A 14,994-nucleotide genomic window follows, 5' to 3' on the forward strand; every position below is an offset into this window, starting at 1 on the left:
ATGCAACATATCGAAAGCAACTTTCTTCTTGTACGTCCAAAGGTTGAAAATGACCGATTTTTTTGTGGCATCACTTGAAGGAATGTATGGCCTTAGCTTGTGGCTAACTTTTGCTTCATAATAATTGGCTTGAAAACGGACATGTAGATGCTTGTGGGCAATGTCGCTTTTTCTCAACTTGATAGAAAATGCAAATGAATATGTGGCAAGTATTTCCTCCACGTGAAGTAGTTCAAACATGCTCAATCTTTTGCCTTTTTAATATTCATCCAATAGAACATAGTCTACTAGTAAAAGAAAAAACATTGGAAGAAAATATGTCATCATAATAATTTAAAGGAATGTATGTGTGTGTCAATAATGTGACCGTCTTGGTAACCAGAGGTAATAAAAATGTTTGTTCACATTATACCTAAGCAGAAAACAATGGGCAAGTGTAGCGGCATAACTACTCAGGCTAGTAGGCAATAAAATGGTTTTCATCAATCCAACTACATTTCATATGAATCAATCCATGTCTTCATGGGCAACAAAATTTCAAATGAAGTCGGCGAAGAAGATGTGAGGGTGTTTTGGCCACAAACCGTTTGGTTAGCTTGGAAACCGCATGCAAGGTGAGTGAACGAGGACAGTTGTCCACGTGATACTTGACTATGAGACAGGAGGAGAAACGGGTGTTTCTTTTAGCTTAAAAAAGAGACATTGCTCTCGGATTTCTATCGAAAATGTGCACGAGGGCAATACAGTTTCGAAGATGCAGAATGTGTGGGGGGGTGTTGTGGTCCACAGAAAAGGGTAAAATAAAAATGCGATGCGGCTTGAAAGCAACAGGAGAGGTGGTCAGGAAAGCTTGTCCACACGAGACTCAAGTGTGAAAGAGACGTGTGGTAGCCAATGGATCGACGCAATTCTCTTCAAAGAGAGAGAGAGAGAGAGAGAGAGAGAGAGAGAGAGAGAGAGAGAGAGCAAACCATTTGGTTAGTTGAAGTGTTTAATGTATTTGTTCTCAAGGGCTCTAGTTCAAATATGACCAAGACCATACAACATTATTGATACATATGACTATAAAACGAAAAGAAAGAAAGGAATATTAACGTCTTCTAAGACCAAAATTTGGCCCACAGAGAGAGAGAGAGAAAGAGAGGTGGAGGCGGCCCATCAGCCGACCGTAGTTTTGTTTTGCTTTCTCCTTCGCCCGAAGAAAATCGCAGGAAAAAAGCGAAAAAGCACCAAAGGCTTCCAAGGAAATTGGGGGACACTTTTTCTTTTTTAGCTTTTAGGTTTTGGTGAAGAACAGAGCAGAGCTTCTTCTTTTTGTGTTTTGTTTGGCTTTGATTGGCTGAGAATGAAGAAGGGAAATCCATGTGGATATGGAGAGAGACACAGACAGAAGAGTGATTGGAAGAGAAAAGCCATAAAAGCTTATCATCATTTCCTCTCTTCATTCTCCCAGAGACAGACAGACAGAAACACCCATACTCTGCAGTACCCTTAAACCTAATCCCTAATACTCACACTGAACTCCTGAGATTGTGGAGAATCCATTCTCTTCTAAAGAAGAAGAAGAAGAAGAAGAAGAAGAAGAAGAAGAAGAAGAAGAAGAAGAACCACCTAAGGTTCTTGACCATGCCAGCTGCCCAGGTCCTGCCCTGCTCCCACATTCAGCACCATGTCAGAGGAAGTGTAAGTACAATCAAGCTCCTTCAACACACTAAAACCATTATAACCAAGAGATCAAGGAGCAATCCAGTGGTGAAGGCGGTTAGCGCAGACGGGGCCCACGTTCTCCCAACGCCCAACTACATTAACCGATCGTCTGCCAAAGAGAGAGTATATGATGTTGTCCTTAAGCAAGCTGCCCTCTTGTCAAAGAGAGCTACTACAACAGAAACTAACAGTGATAGCAGCTCTATTGGTATCTTGGGAAGAGAGGATGTTCTCGATGATCCCACTACCATAGCTAGCTCCATGGGTCCTCTCTCTGACATTTCGGCTCAAGTCCTGAATGATGCATATGCTCGATGTGGAGAGGTTTGCGCAGAGTATGCCAAAACTTTCAGCCTCGGTGGGTAAACATTCTTCTTTTAAGTTCTAACTCTAATTCCCCTAAAACTTCTAGAATCCTAAATTCTTAACCCTTAAACCCTAATCCATAGTACTGAACCCTAAACCCTTTAAATGTAAAATTGGGCCCTGAATATTTCTGGAAATGTGAAATTGTCTCCTTCATTTATGATATACATGTGATTGTTGATATGTGTTTTTTATGTGAATAGGTACAATGTTGATGACACCCGAGCGACAACGCGCAATCTGGGCTATCTATGGTAAAAACCCTATGGCTTGCCTTGCTGCATTCTTTATGATGTATGTTTCATTTTGGTGAATGCATAATATATGAATAAGGATTTTAAACGTAAAGAGTATAGGATTTATGGATTCAGATTTAGGTTTAAAATATTGTAAGGATTTACAACATTTGAACATATACTTCTTTTATGTAGATAATTCCAGACACTCAAAATAGATTGGTCATTGTGGATGATATTTATTTTCTCCTTGTTCTGTATAGAATTTAAGGTACTAGGACATTTTGATGTACATGTGCCTTTTGTATATGCAATTGCTCACCCAAGGGAAATTTGTCTTTCTGAATTTAGGGCATTTCATTTTGATATGTGGCAATCTTAGGAAGTTGGGGTTGTGTGATTTTGGTTGATTTTGGTTTTGTGTCTATGAATGTTTAGTGTGGTGTAGGAGAACTGATGAGCTTGTGGATGGTCCAAATGCATCCCACATAACTCCAGCTGCACTTGATCGGTGGGAGAAGAGATTGGAGGATGTTTTCGAGGGTAAACCATATGATATGCTTGATGCAGCCCTTGCTGATGTAGTCAGAAAGTTCCCCATTGATATCCAGGTTAATTTCTTACATGCATTAACTGACCTAATGGACCTAACTATGGTCCTTCATGAATTTATCTAATGTAGCTGATGGATTGACTAAATGATTTCATAAGTCCACATATGCTTGTAACAAGTTTAACATATCTCGTAGTGCATTGATGCATTGAGGTTAAAAAATAATAATTAAATCAATATCGTTTTTGGGGAACTGTGCAGCCATTCCGTGACATGATTGATGGCATGCGACTAGATCTTGTAAAAGCACGATACGAGACGTTCGATGAGCTCTACCTTTATTGCTACTATGTTGCTGGGACTGTAGGATTGATGAGTGTGCCAGTGATGGGTATAGCACCAGAGTCAAAAGCAAGTGTAGAAAGTGTCTACAATTCGGGCCTCATGTTAGGAATCGCAAACCAGCTTACAAACATTTTAAGAGATGTTGGAGAAGAGTATGTTCTCACTCACGAATTACTCTCTTGAGATGTTTGAGAAAAGTATGCTCACTCACTCAAGATGTTTGAGAAGAGTATGCGCACTCATTCACTCGTTTGAGGTTTTGGTCAATTGTATGATCAGTCAGTTTGGTGAAGAGAAGTCCACCTTGAAGATATAAGACTTATTTCTTTTTTGTTCTTGGATAGTGCTCGGCGTGGAAGGATCTATCTCCCAAAGGATGAACTAGCACAATTTGGAATTGGTGAGGAAGATATTTTTGCTGGCAAAGTCACAGATAAATGGAGGGCCTTCATGAAAAATCAAATCGAGAGGGCGCGCATGTTTTTCAACGAAGCTGAGAAAGGTGTAATTGAGCTCGATAAAGACAGTAGATGGCCGGTATGTCTTGTGTTTATAAATCATTTTATTTATGTCAAAACAAGTTTAGGGTTTAGCATTTGGTCCTTCGGTGTTTATTTGGGGGGTTTAAATAAAAAATAAAAAATAAAACTCTTGAAATCAATTCATGTTCTGTTCCTCTTGGAATAATCACATTGTTAGACAAAATCTTGGATTCAACCTGGTTTCAGGTTTTTGTTTAAGGTTCAATGTTTATGTTGAAAAGTTTCTTGAAATCAATTCTGTAAGTGTGAGGAAAAACAAGACATGCTTCGTTTAATTCAGGTATGGGCTTCATTGATTTTGTATCGGCAAATCTTGGATTCGATTGAGGCCAATGATTATAATAACTTCACGATGCGTGCATATGTGGGGAAGTGGAAAAAGCTCCTCTCACTACCAGTTGCTTATGGAAGAGCCTTAATATCTCCATCAATGGCTTCAATCAATGTAAGCAAAAAAAAGCTGAACCCCTTGATGTAGATAAAAGAAAATTTCATTTATTATGATTCTCCATAGAAGCACCACGATTAAAGGGCTGAGTGTTGGGACTTGCACTTAGTAAGCCTATAAAGAGTGGCTGAGATTCATATAAATTATATACAGGCAATGTGGAAAAAAGATAAACATCTTTCACATTCAACTTGTTCTAGTATTATGCCTATGGATAATCAAAACATTGCCTCACAAATGAGGACTATTTGTGAAAGTTTGGATCTTCCGAACACGCCTTTTCCTTGCTTCGAGGCTTTCGAAGCTTTGCAATCTGATATCATTGTATGTCATCCAACATCCTGTATATAAGAAGATCGCCTTCATCCAATATCTTTTTTTCCTTCTTATATTTTTTGTGTAACACTTCGCATACATGATGTAAAATGCCTAGAAAAACCCAAAACAATTGAAAACGTTTCTAAACTTGAATATTCATGATTATTTCAAACTGAGTCTTGCTTAGTATGATGAAGTCATCATTGAGAAGTAGAGAGATGTAGGATAAAGTTAATGTTTCAATTTTACTGAACAGAATGTTGATAAAATCAGTTGAAATACGATTTGACAAACAATATCAAATCTAAAGGCATACTCAGTGACCTTAAAAATGGTTGATGAAAATATTTGATACATTGGTAATCCAAGTCATGCTACACGGATGGAGGTTTGGGATGAGGTATACCCCCTTTCTAGATGGAAGTACATCAACAAGGTACAAAAGGTTTCCTATGATGCCACCTTGCTGTCCAAACACCCACATCTTACATGCTCCATGCTGCTCCTTGGAACTGAGGTGAGAGCATTTGAACTAGGGAGCTTGATGAGAGTCCATGTGTATGGCGAAAGTAGAGGACATTGATCTGCATTGTCCACCAACCCAAGCTTGGCATGCTAATAACAAACTATAAGAAACAAATAAAGGCAAAATTGTCTCCTGTAGTAGGAATATCCCTCAAACAGCTAGGTTTGAATGGGTTTGGCGATTCGGTTCGGTTCTGTTTAAACAGTTTGGTTTGAGACTCCCAAACCGAATCTAATCGTTTCCAATTTATAGAATGTACCCAACCACATCTTCACCCCCATGTTATTTAATGCAAGTAGGGTAATCAGCATCCACATTTGTGGTCATGGGCTTGAAATTGAGAAAGACATCTAAAGAGTACTCGGTGGAGCAAAACAAATCTGCATGCTGACATAGTCAAGAGATTTAGGCCGAGATGCATCTCATGCTGTGATGTGAAGCACCATTTGATAATGCTTCCTGCCATCAATTACTGAATGCACCAACCTACACAACTTGTCCATGTCGGTTACACTGACTTGCCTCTCGTGCATATGCATCTCTCTACTAAAGCATGCCGGTCACAAAGAAAACTCTCTTGTATTGCTCTTTTGGGCCTTGTAAATCATATTTCTAGCATCATCATCATCATCTCTCTATAGTGCAAATACCAAAAGTAGGTCCAAATTTGCGTAATGTAGTATCCAGAAAATTTCATGCCGAGACATATGTGCCTTAATAACTCTCATAATATCATATGATGTCATTGCTTTTACGTTATTGATCATCCAAAATGACATTGATTAGAATTTCATGTAGTCTGATTCCGTCCTTCCAGCGTTTTTGTCATGTTTGTTTAATCAGCCTTATTTGTTGTTTCATTCCCACAAAAACCCTTTTGGTCTGCATTATGACTTGCAATAGAATCTTTGGATTGATACTGAACTTACTTCAACAATATAGATCAATGAACTAATAAGTAATAGATCAAATATCGTCATCTTCATGGAAATGTTGGTAATAATTCTTTCAATACACCAACATCTCCTATGTGCTTCTCCAATGTACATACAAGGGTGCCATGATCTATGGAAGGCTAAATAATATGTTCATTCATCATTCCGTTTCTGTCTTCAAAGTATATTGGATCATCAAATCTCATCATCTTCATGGAAATATTGGTAAGAATTCTTTCAATACACCAGCATTTCCTATATGCTTCTCCAATGTACATACAACGTTATCATGATCTATGGAAGGGTAAATAATATGTTCCATTCATCGTCCCATTTCTGTCTTCAAAGTATATTGGATCTTTAAACATCTCCAAATGCATTGCTAAATGGGTCGTTGGATATATTCATTCATCTTTTCCAATGATGTGTTGATGATGATCTTAATATCCAAAGCTATCTCCAACATGTTCCTTACCTTATTGACAATTAATGGTACATCAATTTTCTACTTCTTGTGCTGCCAAAAGATTTGAAAACAATGAATTGTGGATGCCTTGTTTTTCAAATATGATCCTATACACGAAATACTTACAGTGGTTTGCTTTCATTCAGTCACAGCATGCACATGTTTTTTGGGGATATAAATAAGGCTAATGTTAGTTTATGCATAGACATGATTCCTGCTACACCATGCACCTAGCATGATTATGTCTTTGGTGTTGCCTTTGTTTTTGGCAAGGGCACTTAAAGCAATGAATGGGTTTTCTATGCATCAAATAGAAACAAAAAGTGTATTTCAGAGTCCATGATATATTACATATCAATAATGATACACATGAATTTGGTGTACTTCAAGCAATACATTCAAATGTTGATGAGTCTTTAAACTACTTATCATGAAGACAACATGCAAGGAAATCATATAGGAGGAAATAGATTACAAATTAATATAAGTTAGAACTCTCAAAACACAAGGAACACTAAGAAGAAGTTTGCATTGCATTACATACTCCATACAGTCAAAGATGAGCCAATATACATGAGAAATTGCATGTATGCTTTCTTCATGCCTATAGGGCACATGGATTAAATGGAAAGCTTAGGTATGCTAATGGAGTAAGTGTGAATTGTGAAATTTTGAAGACCATTAAACTATTGATGTCCATTACCTCATAAATATCTACATGAATCTTAGGCCTCATGGTTTACTAGAAATAAGCATGTGTCTTAATTTGAATGCTCATCTTTATTGATTGAACTACAATACTTGAGCCTCAGTAGAATCTAGTGAATATTGATTTACATTTTTCACCATGTCAATTAAGCTTTTGTTATTCATTAACACAAGTGAGGGTCAAATTGAGTCCCAATTACCTTAGAAAAGGATGTGCCACCTATCATCTTATAAATAGACAAATGAACAGTACGTAATAATAAAACGATTGAGTTTCTACCGCATTGGAAGCTCACTTGCAAGTCCAAGCAACCTTTTTAGACACTACATCTAGGGGAAGTCATCTAAAATTGTGAGATAACTTGGAGACTAAATAAGATAATGATAAAGGGGAGAAGTTAAGACCTACCAGGATACATTTAAGCAATGGAAAATTAAAGAAGGCATTCTTCACATCTGTTTGATAGAGAAGCCAAACCTTTGTCTATTTTAACTATGATATGTTGCATAGTTTGTATCTTGGGAACATGTCAATGACATTTTTGACATGTAGCATAATCACACGAAGTATGGATAATTTGCAACATTTGAATATGAGGAAGTATAAAATAATATTTTTAAATAGTTACCTCGAATATCAAAAGCAAATGAAAAGAAAACAAGAAAGAAATCATAGTATAGATTTTTTAAAATAAAAAGAGCAATGGAATCTTGCCTATTTCTAGCATTGGAAAACAATGATATGTCACTTCAACTTCACTTTGTGTAGGCCAAACTTTTTTTTTGAGTATGTGATGAAAACGCACCAATGTCCTATTAGGGCCAACATGACCAATAGGATCCACATATATATAGAGACATTCCTCACAAAAATGTTCTTCTATTGGATCTACCCGAACTTGTTGGAAGTAATGACATAGACCTTTCATTCTATATCAAGGTTCAAGGTTTTACACTCTTTTTATCAAATATGGCTTGAAATAATCCTACTACAAGGAATCAAAACAAAAAAGCTTTCAAGTCATATGAAAGATTGGCAAAATAAGCATTGGGGTATTTATAGCATTTGGGTTAGTGTCACAAGGAGAGTAAGCATATCCATAAATATTAGTATAGCCCAACTAGAGATCGACTTGATAGGTGTGTCGTTCGATATTGAAAAGGGCAAACAAAGTAATTATATGCCTAATGAAATGAAGTATGTAGATCCAATGAATGACCCACTACAACTATAGGTGTGATTTTCAAAATTGAATACGAATGAATACGCTCATGCATTAGGAACCATCAATCTTATATGACACACTTTTTTCGTGTGTTCTAGGCAATATGTTTCACTATGTTATTTTACTCAAGTCGCTCCAAGCATGTCCATAACAATCTTCCTCATGCATTAGGAACCATCAATCTTATATCACACAAAGTTTCATGTGTGTTCAAACCCTTCGTGGTAGACATTATGTTTCACTATGTTGCTTTACTCAAGTGACCGCAAGCATGTCCATAGCAATCTTGCTCTTCGTCTCTAATGTCATCAAGGTTGATGTAAACTAACGAAAATATACTAATATGTAAAAGAAAATAATGACATGCTTGCTTGTCTTCGAAATAACCTATATATCTGCGATGACAATTGAGGCTACTAATCACATCAAAATTAAGATTGAGCACAATCAAGAAAAATAATAAACAACCCAAGTACTTCGAGCATATGCTTAATCAACATAACAAACAATTATGATAATTATATATTAGCTTAATTATCCCAATCATCTCAATAACTTTAGCCCTTTGTTGAGGCTGCTAATTAACCACATTAAGCTTAAAATTGGAACCAAAATGTTGAATCTTCTCAATTATGGATTGCCAATTTTTTATTAGAAACATAATTGGAAATTTAAGCTTCTAATGTGAAAAATTAAGGCAAGCTCACGTGCTCCTTAGGGATAAATTCGTGACTACAAATTGTAAGTAGAAAATTCATTTATACTTATCATAATTTAATAGTCATAACCTCACAATTATTGACAAATACCCTAGTAATTTGCCTTTCCATATGGTAAATTCTAAGTACTATTGCATTTTTGGAGAGAGACCACTTTTAACAAAAAACATTTGAGCCAATAAGATTTCTGTTGTTTCTAAAACATGAAAACAGCATTTCATTACCCATTAAAATTTTTAAAAACGATTCTTATTGAGGGGTAGAGAGAGGAGTTGCAATAACATCTAACTGTGATAGCAAAGTTTTTTGAATGGAATGGCATTATTATTCGGGTTCGTCTTGCTCCCACTCAATTTACCTTCATTTTTGCATCCTTAATTTACCACCTTATATAGTTTGATAATTTTATGTGCACTACATAATACTCATCCTTTGAGGAATGTCCAATCCAAGGACATTTCATTTAGTGCATGAAGCTACCATATTTTGCGCTTCCAAAGTTTCTCTCAAGGAGCTTACATGTCTATGGAAACAATCAATCATCCAGTGGAAGTTTCTCTCAAGGTGCTTTCAAAATTTGTGGATTTCGTTTAGTATTATATTACTTTCTCACAATTTATTCATACTCTCATATGATAGAATAATGACCTTTATACTTTAAATCTTCATAGAACAGCCAGAAATACAAATGATATAACATGATGACCCTAGAGGGTTCACATTTTAAAACACAGGTCCCCCCCCCCCCCCTACCTAGATCTTCAGGAAACTAATGGAGATATACAACCCGAATAGATCGAAACCTTAGTTGAGGTCAAGATATTAAATGGCACACAATCTTTTACGATCCCTCGATCATCATAGAATCCCATACAAGCCCATTGGTGATGTTTCTTCTTCCCATACCACCATTGCCCTTTCTCATCATGGCAACAAATTCATTATAATCTATCATTCCATCCTGCAAGTGCACATAAAGTAACATATTTTTAATGGAACTGCACTAAAGTAGCAACTATGCTTCCACATGTTAGAGGTTTAAGAAGTTTGCAAATGACTTGGTTTATGCATTACCTTGTTCTGATCGATTTCCCCAATAATCTCCTCGATCTTGACATCCCTAATATTATTATCCTCGCAAGCTTGTTGCAATTCTTCCATGGTAATGTAGCCACTCCCATCTCTATCAAAATAAGAAAACGCCGCAAAAATCTTCTCCTCTCTCTCGAGCTTGTTGAGATTTAGTGTTGCGGTGATGAATTCATTATAGTCAATGCTGCCATTGTTATCAAAGTCGGCCTGAAGATCCAAGGTTTAAAGTGATGAACCACTCCACTCTCTCCCTCTCTCTCTCAACTCCCTCCCTTCTTAATGGGATGAGAATTGAGCCCCTGAACATTACCCCAATGCTGATGAACAACTCTTCCAGTGCATATTGAAGACATTATAAATGAAAACATTGATGCATTTACCAGGGCAATAGAAGATCTCTAAATGAAATTACATTGATTTATTTTTAAATGGCATCAGTCAGCATAAAAACCAAGTTTATAGTGAGGAATTATTCTTCTTCTTTCCTCTCTGAATGGATCTATAAGAATATATAAGTGCATATGAAAGATTTGTTTTTTATACTGGTGCATTTAAGAAGTTGTATATGAAACTTCGTTTTCTTTTCTCTTCTACACATACTTACAGCTTGCATTATGGTTTGAACCTCACTGTCCATGAGACCCGACCCTAGTTTTTCAAGCCCGGCCTTAAGTTCATCGAAAGTAATGGCACCACTATTGTCAGTATCCATCATTTTGAACATCTCCTTCAATCCTGCAATTTCTTCTTCGGAAAGTGTCTGCGCTATGATCTGGAATGCACAATTATCGACAAAGATGTGTGCATAGCACATGTTGATGTAGTGCCTCATATTACAAAAAGCTCAGCTATTTTTGTACAAAACGATATCAGATGGTTTTTAAGGGAAAACATAAAAAATACCTCCAACTTGTTGCTTATTTACAAGCTGTAACACATCATTTTCTATTTCATGGGTAGTTTTGTAGATACCCAACAAGTCAGGGGTATTTTCCATTGTTTTGATCACATTTTTAATAGACTAAACGAGCACACATCTCATCCAAAAAATATAGGCTTTACAATAACTTTTCACTGTAGGCTTTTCAAAAACAATGAAGTGCTGATAATAATAATAATAATTAATAAATCATAACCAGCACCACAACAATGGTTTTCTCATGCTGTGAGTATAAACTTTATAATGATTTTAACACCAGGCTTCTAAAAACAATACACTGGTGACAGCAAACAAGAAGCAATGATAATAAAAATCATCTCACACAACAAAAATGGTTTTCTCCTCTTGTGAATATAGGCTTTAGAATAACTTTTGGTGCTAAGCTTCTCCAAACAACATATTGATGACTGCCTAGAAGCAGAGATAAAAGTACAAAAAGTCATAGCGCACACCACAACAATAGTTTTCTCATATAGAGGGGGATGGTGCTTTTTGGAAGCAATATAAACCAAATTCAGACTTATAAAAAAACTTCATTAGAAGTTTGTGAGCTTCTTACCCGTAAAGCTAATCTTTTCATCTTGTTCATCGCTATGAAATGCTTCATTCGAGAGAGTATAGCCGGGCTAAGTGGATGGTCAGGAGCAACACTATCCTCTTGTATCCATGGATGGCCTGCATCACATGCTTTCTATGCTAAAACTCTCTCTCTCTCCCAAAAGAAGAAGAAGAAGAAGAAGAAGAGACAAAAGCTTCTAGATTAATAAGTGATAGATGCAAACAAATTCTAGGTCCTTACACAGAACTTGATAGGCAGTGAATCTGGCCAAAGGGCTTGGATTCAACATGTTTCTTATCAAATCCTTCGCACTTTCTGAGATGCGTGGCCACGGTTCTGAGTCAAAATCCAGCACCCCCTTCAGCACTTGCTCAAAAATCCCTCTATCAGTTTCTGCATTTGAACATATATATGGGATCATTCATTCATTCCCTAATTCTTGTTTTTTCGTTTCCTTAAAGAGTACTGTACTATACACATACAAGTAATATATTACACGTGTGCACAATACAAAGTCACATGACCAATCACTACTGTCTAGCTTAAATGACAGAATAAACAAATAATTTGAGTGTTTTGAACTTAATGAATATATAAAAAAAAATTGGAGAGAGAAATGTCGAATTCGGTCATATAATGGTCGTATTCACACTGTCCATTTGCCCTAGTTTGCATTAGCATATAACCAAGCTTGTATTGTCTGTTCTTGTTGTTGCCCATTCTTGAAATATACAGAATATATTGTTGTGCCAGTTACTGTTTCTCTCTCTCTCTATTTTGTATCTTGCATTAGCCTTAGATCTGCTTGTTCCTTGCTCACATCTACATACTTGTTGTCTATTAGTATAGACACTATCATATGCATACTTGTTGCAGACATCCACTAACGACGACCTTCTCCCAACAAGAAACCACAGAAAGAAGATAAGGAGAAATCCCTCAAGAGAAGAGAAAAAGAAAATAGTAAGTATTGTCAGTAACACGAAAATGGAATCCCAATTGCATTACATCTTGATTTAGAAGTGGTTCTCTGTAAATAATAGAACCCTGAGAGCCAACCATTCGAACAGATCGATTGGAGCCCATTGATATGTAATAATGCAAAGGCCAACTTATGATAATAATAATAACATTTCCACTTGAAAAGATGATGGAAACCAAATCGAGCATTCCAGCACCAAAAACTTTGACAAATAAGAATGTATATATTTCATCGATCTAAAATATGTTTATTAGTTGAAACATAATATTTGCAATGTTTTATTGTTAAACAAGTATAGATGCAAAAACTCATATGTTCTTAATGCTAACCTACCTGCCCAGAATGGCGGAACACCACTTAGCAAAATATACAGAATAACACCAGCGCTCCAAATATCTGCTTGAGGTCCATATGATTTCCTTAGAACCTCTGGAGCCACATAGTATGGACTACCCACCACATCATGGAAAACCTCGCCTGCATATAACAAATTACATGCAACTATTGTGAGAAATGGATGGGTATTAAAGAAACAACTGAATCTGTAATCTGAGCAAATTTTCCTCATCCATAATACAGTAATGTATGTTAATGCAGGATCATTTCCTTTGCAAATTTCTGGCTTTCTCCCTGAACTTATTTCTTTCTTCCATCCAAAGTTTCAGAACTTCTGAAGCTTTTTTCAATATGCATGTCATGGTTTTTGGATTCCAAATAGTAAGCTTGCACAATGCTTTGCATTCTACATCTTGACCAAGTGTTTCCCCCACTTCCCTTGTTTGGGAAACATTTCCATTTCCAAACCATTACTCTACATACTGATGACGAGGATGGGAAAAAGATTCCACTGACAATGGAAAAATTTTAAGACAACAATTTCTCATGTGGGGGGCGGGGCAAGAGAGAGCACACTTTCCCTAATATTTCCCTCCAACGCTAAACATTATGAGCTTTGGGAGCTTCCCTCACAACATGTTCGGTTCTAAACCAAGAATTGTAGTGAAAAAACAATGCCTAAGATTCTTTTGGTATACATAACACTGTTAAGTCCGAATATGGGAATCATGGTGAAAACAATGCCCATGATTTCTCGCGGTATCCATAATATAAATAAGATAGCTCCAAAATCTGGGGCTATAGTGAAAAACATTTCCAGAAATTGTTGGAAATATGCATTACCAAGTGTGTCCAATCCTTCTGAAGTATAAGACAGAAACAATTGGGGGAAAACACCAGAATACCCTGAAAGTTTTGCATATTCACCAACATACTCCCAAGGTAGTCTTAAGAATTTCCGAATACTGAGAGGTATGATAGTACATTATTGAAAACCTGGTGGTATTCTGCTAAGTATCCAAAACGTAACCAGTACTTAGGGATATTCCAGTATGTTTTTACCAAAACCTAGGGATGTTCTAAGACATATCCAAAATGCCAGGGGAGTATTCTCTTTCGTAAATAATCGAAAGGTTATTTTTCGAGAATGAAGAGAGCTTACCGGGTCGGAAGAAAATGGAGAGGCCGAAATCGATGGCCTTAAGGGGGGCATCTTCATGTGGGCTAGAGAAGAGGAAATTCTCTGGCTTAAGGTCTCTATGCATAACGCCGAGAGAATGACATGATTCGACAACTTGGACAATCGTCCGAATAAGGTCACGAGCTTTCCTCTCGCTATAATGGCCTTTCTGAATTATGCGATCGAAGAGCTCTCCCCCAGCACAAAGCTCCATGACCACAAATACATAAGAGGAATCCTCATATGCACCTTTAATGGACACGATGTTGCTTTGCCCCGACAAATGGTGTAGTATTTGAATCTCTCGCCGAACATCTTCCACATCCTCTGGGGAGACCAGCTTCCTTTTGGATATGGCTTTGCAAGCATATTGGGCGCCTGTGGATCTCTCCACGCACAGGTAAGTCGTGCCGAACTGGCCTTGACCCAGCTTGACCTGGAGGTCGTAGAGGAATTGGAGGGGCTCGGTGGGGCGGAGGAGGACGCAAGAAGAGCCCGGCGAAGGCGGAGGAGGCTCTCTGGCTCGAGGCGGCACTTGCATTTTGGATATGATAAAAGGGCAATTTCTTGGGGGGGGGGGGGAGGAAGAAGAGGAGACTTCTTCTTTTTTTAGGGTTTTCAGAGATGGGGGGGGGGGGGGGGGGGGTTCTGAGAGAGAAAGACAGAACAGAACAGAACAGAACAGAGAATCGCAGACACAGAGAGAGAGAGAGAGAGAGAGAGTGAGTGAGTAACAGGGGAAGAAGAGATAGACAGAGAAAGATAGAGAGAGAGAGAAAGAGAGAGAGTGGGCTGCTTATCTTGACCAGG

General features: G+C 37.3%; 2 protein-coding genes across 2 annotated transcripts; one reads left to right on the forward strand and one right to left on the reverse strand.

The window, feature by feature from the left end:
• The first annotated feature begins 1,411 nt into the window (after nucleotides 1-1,411).
• On the forward strand, nucleotides 1,412-4,588 carry LOC147856868 (phytoene synthase 2, chloroplastic-like). Its single transcript, XM_087328366.1, has 6 exons — nucleotides 1,412-2,065; nucleotides 2,277-2,327; nucleotides 2,748-2,920; nucleotides 3,124-3,359; nucleotides 3,552-3,744; nucleotides 4,030-4,588. Exons 1-6 carry the CDS (start codon nucleotides 1,627-1,629, stop codon nucleotides 4,225-4,227), a joined length of 1,290 nt encoding a protein of 429 aa, XP_087184492.1. The 5' UTR covers nucleotides 1,412-1,626; the 3' UTR covers nucleotides 4,228-4,588.
• Nucleotides 4,589-9,728: 5,140 nt separating this feature from the next.
• On the reverse strand, nucleotides 9,729-14,748 carry LOC147856869 (calcium-dependent protein kinase 13-like). Its single transcript, XM_087328365.1, has 7 exons — nucleotides 14,167-14,748; nucleotides 13,002-13,145; nucleotides 11,927-12,079; nucleotides 11,687-11,802; nucleotides 10,792-10,959; nucleotides 10,170-10,394; nucleotides 9,729-10,056 (listed from the first exon to the last, which is right to left on the reverse strand). Exons 1-7 carry the CDS (start codon nucleotides 14,723-14,725, stop codon nucleotides 9,937-9,939), a joined length of 1,485 nt encoding a protein of 494 aa, XP_087184491.1. The 5' UTR covers nucleotides 14,726-14,748; the 3' UTR covers nucleotides 9,729-9,936.
• Nucleotides 14,749-14,994: the final 246 nt, after the last annotated feature.

The sequence above is a fragment of the Azolla caroliniana genome, unplaced genomic scaffold, assembly GCF_043228905.1.
Source record: "Azolla caroliniana isolate FFs.n. ecotype wild unplaced genomic scaffold, voAzoCaro1.0.p SCAF_12, whole genome shotgun sequence".
NCBI classification, from domain to species: domain Eukaryota; kingdom Viridiplantae; phylum Streptophyta; class Polypodiopsida; order Salviniales; family Salviniaceae; genus Azolla; species Azolla caroliniana.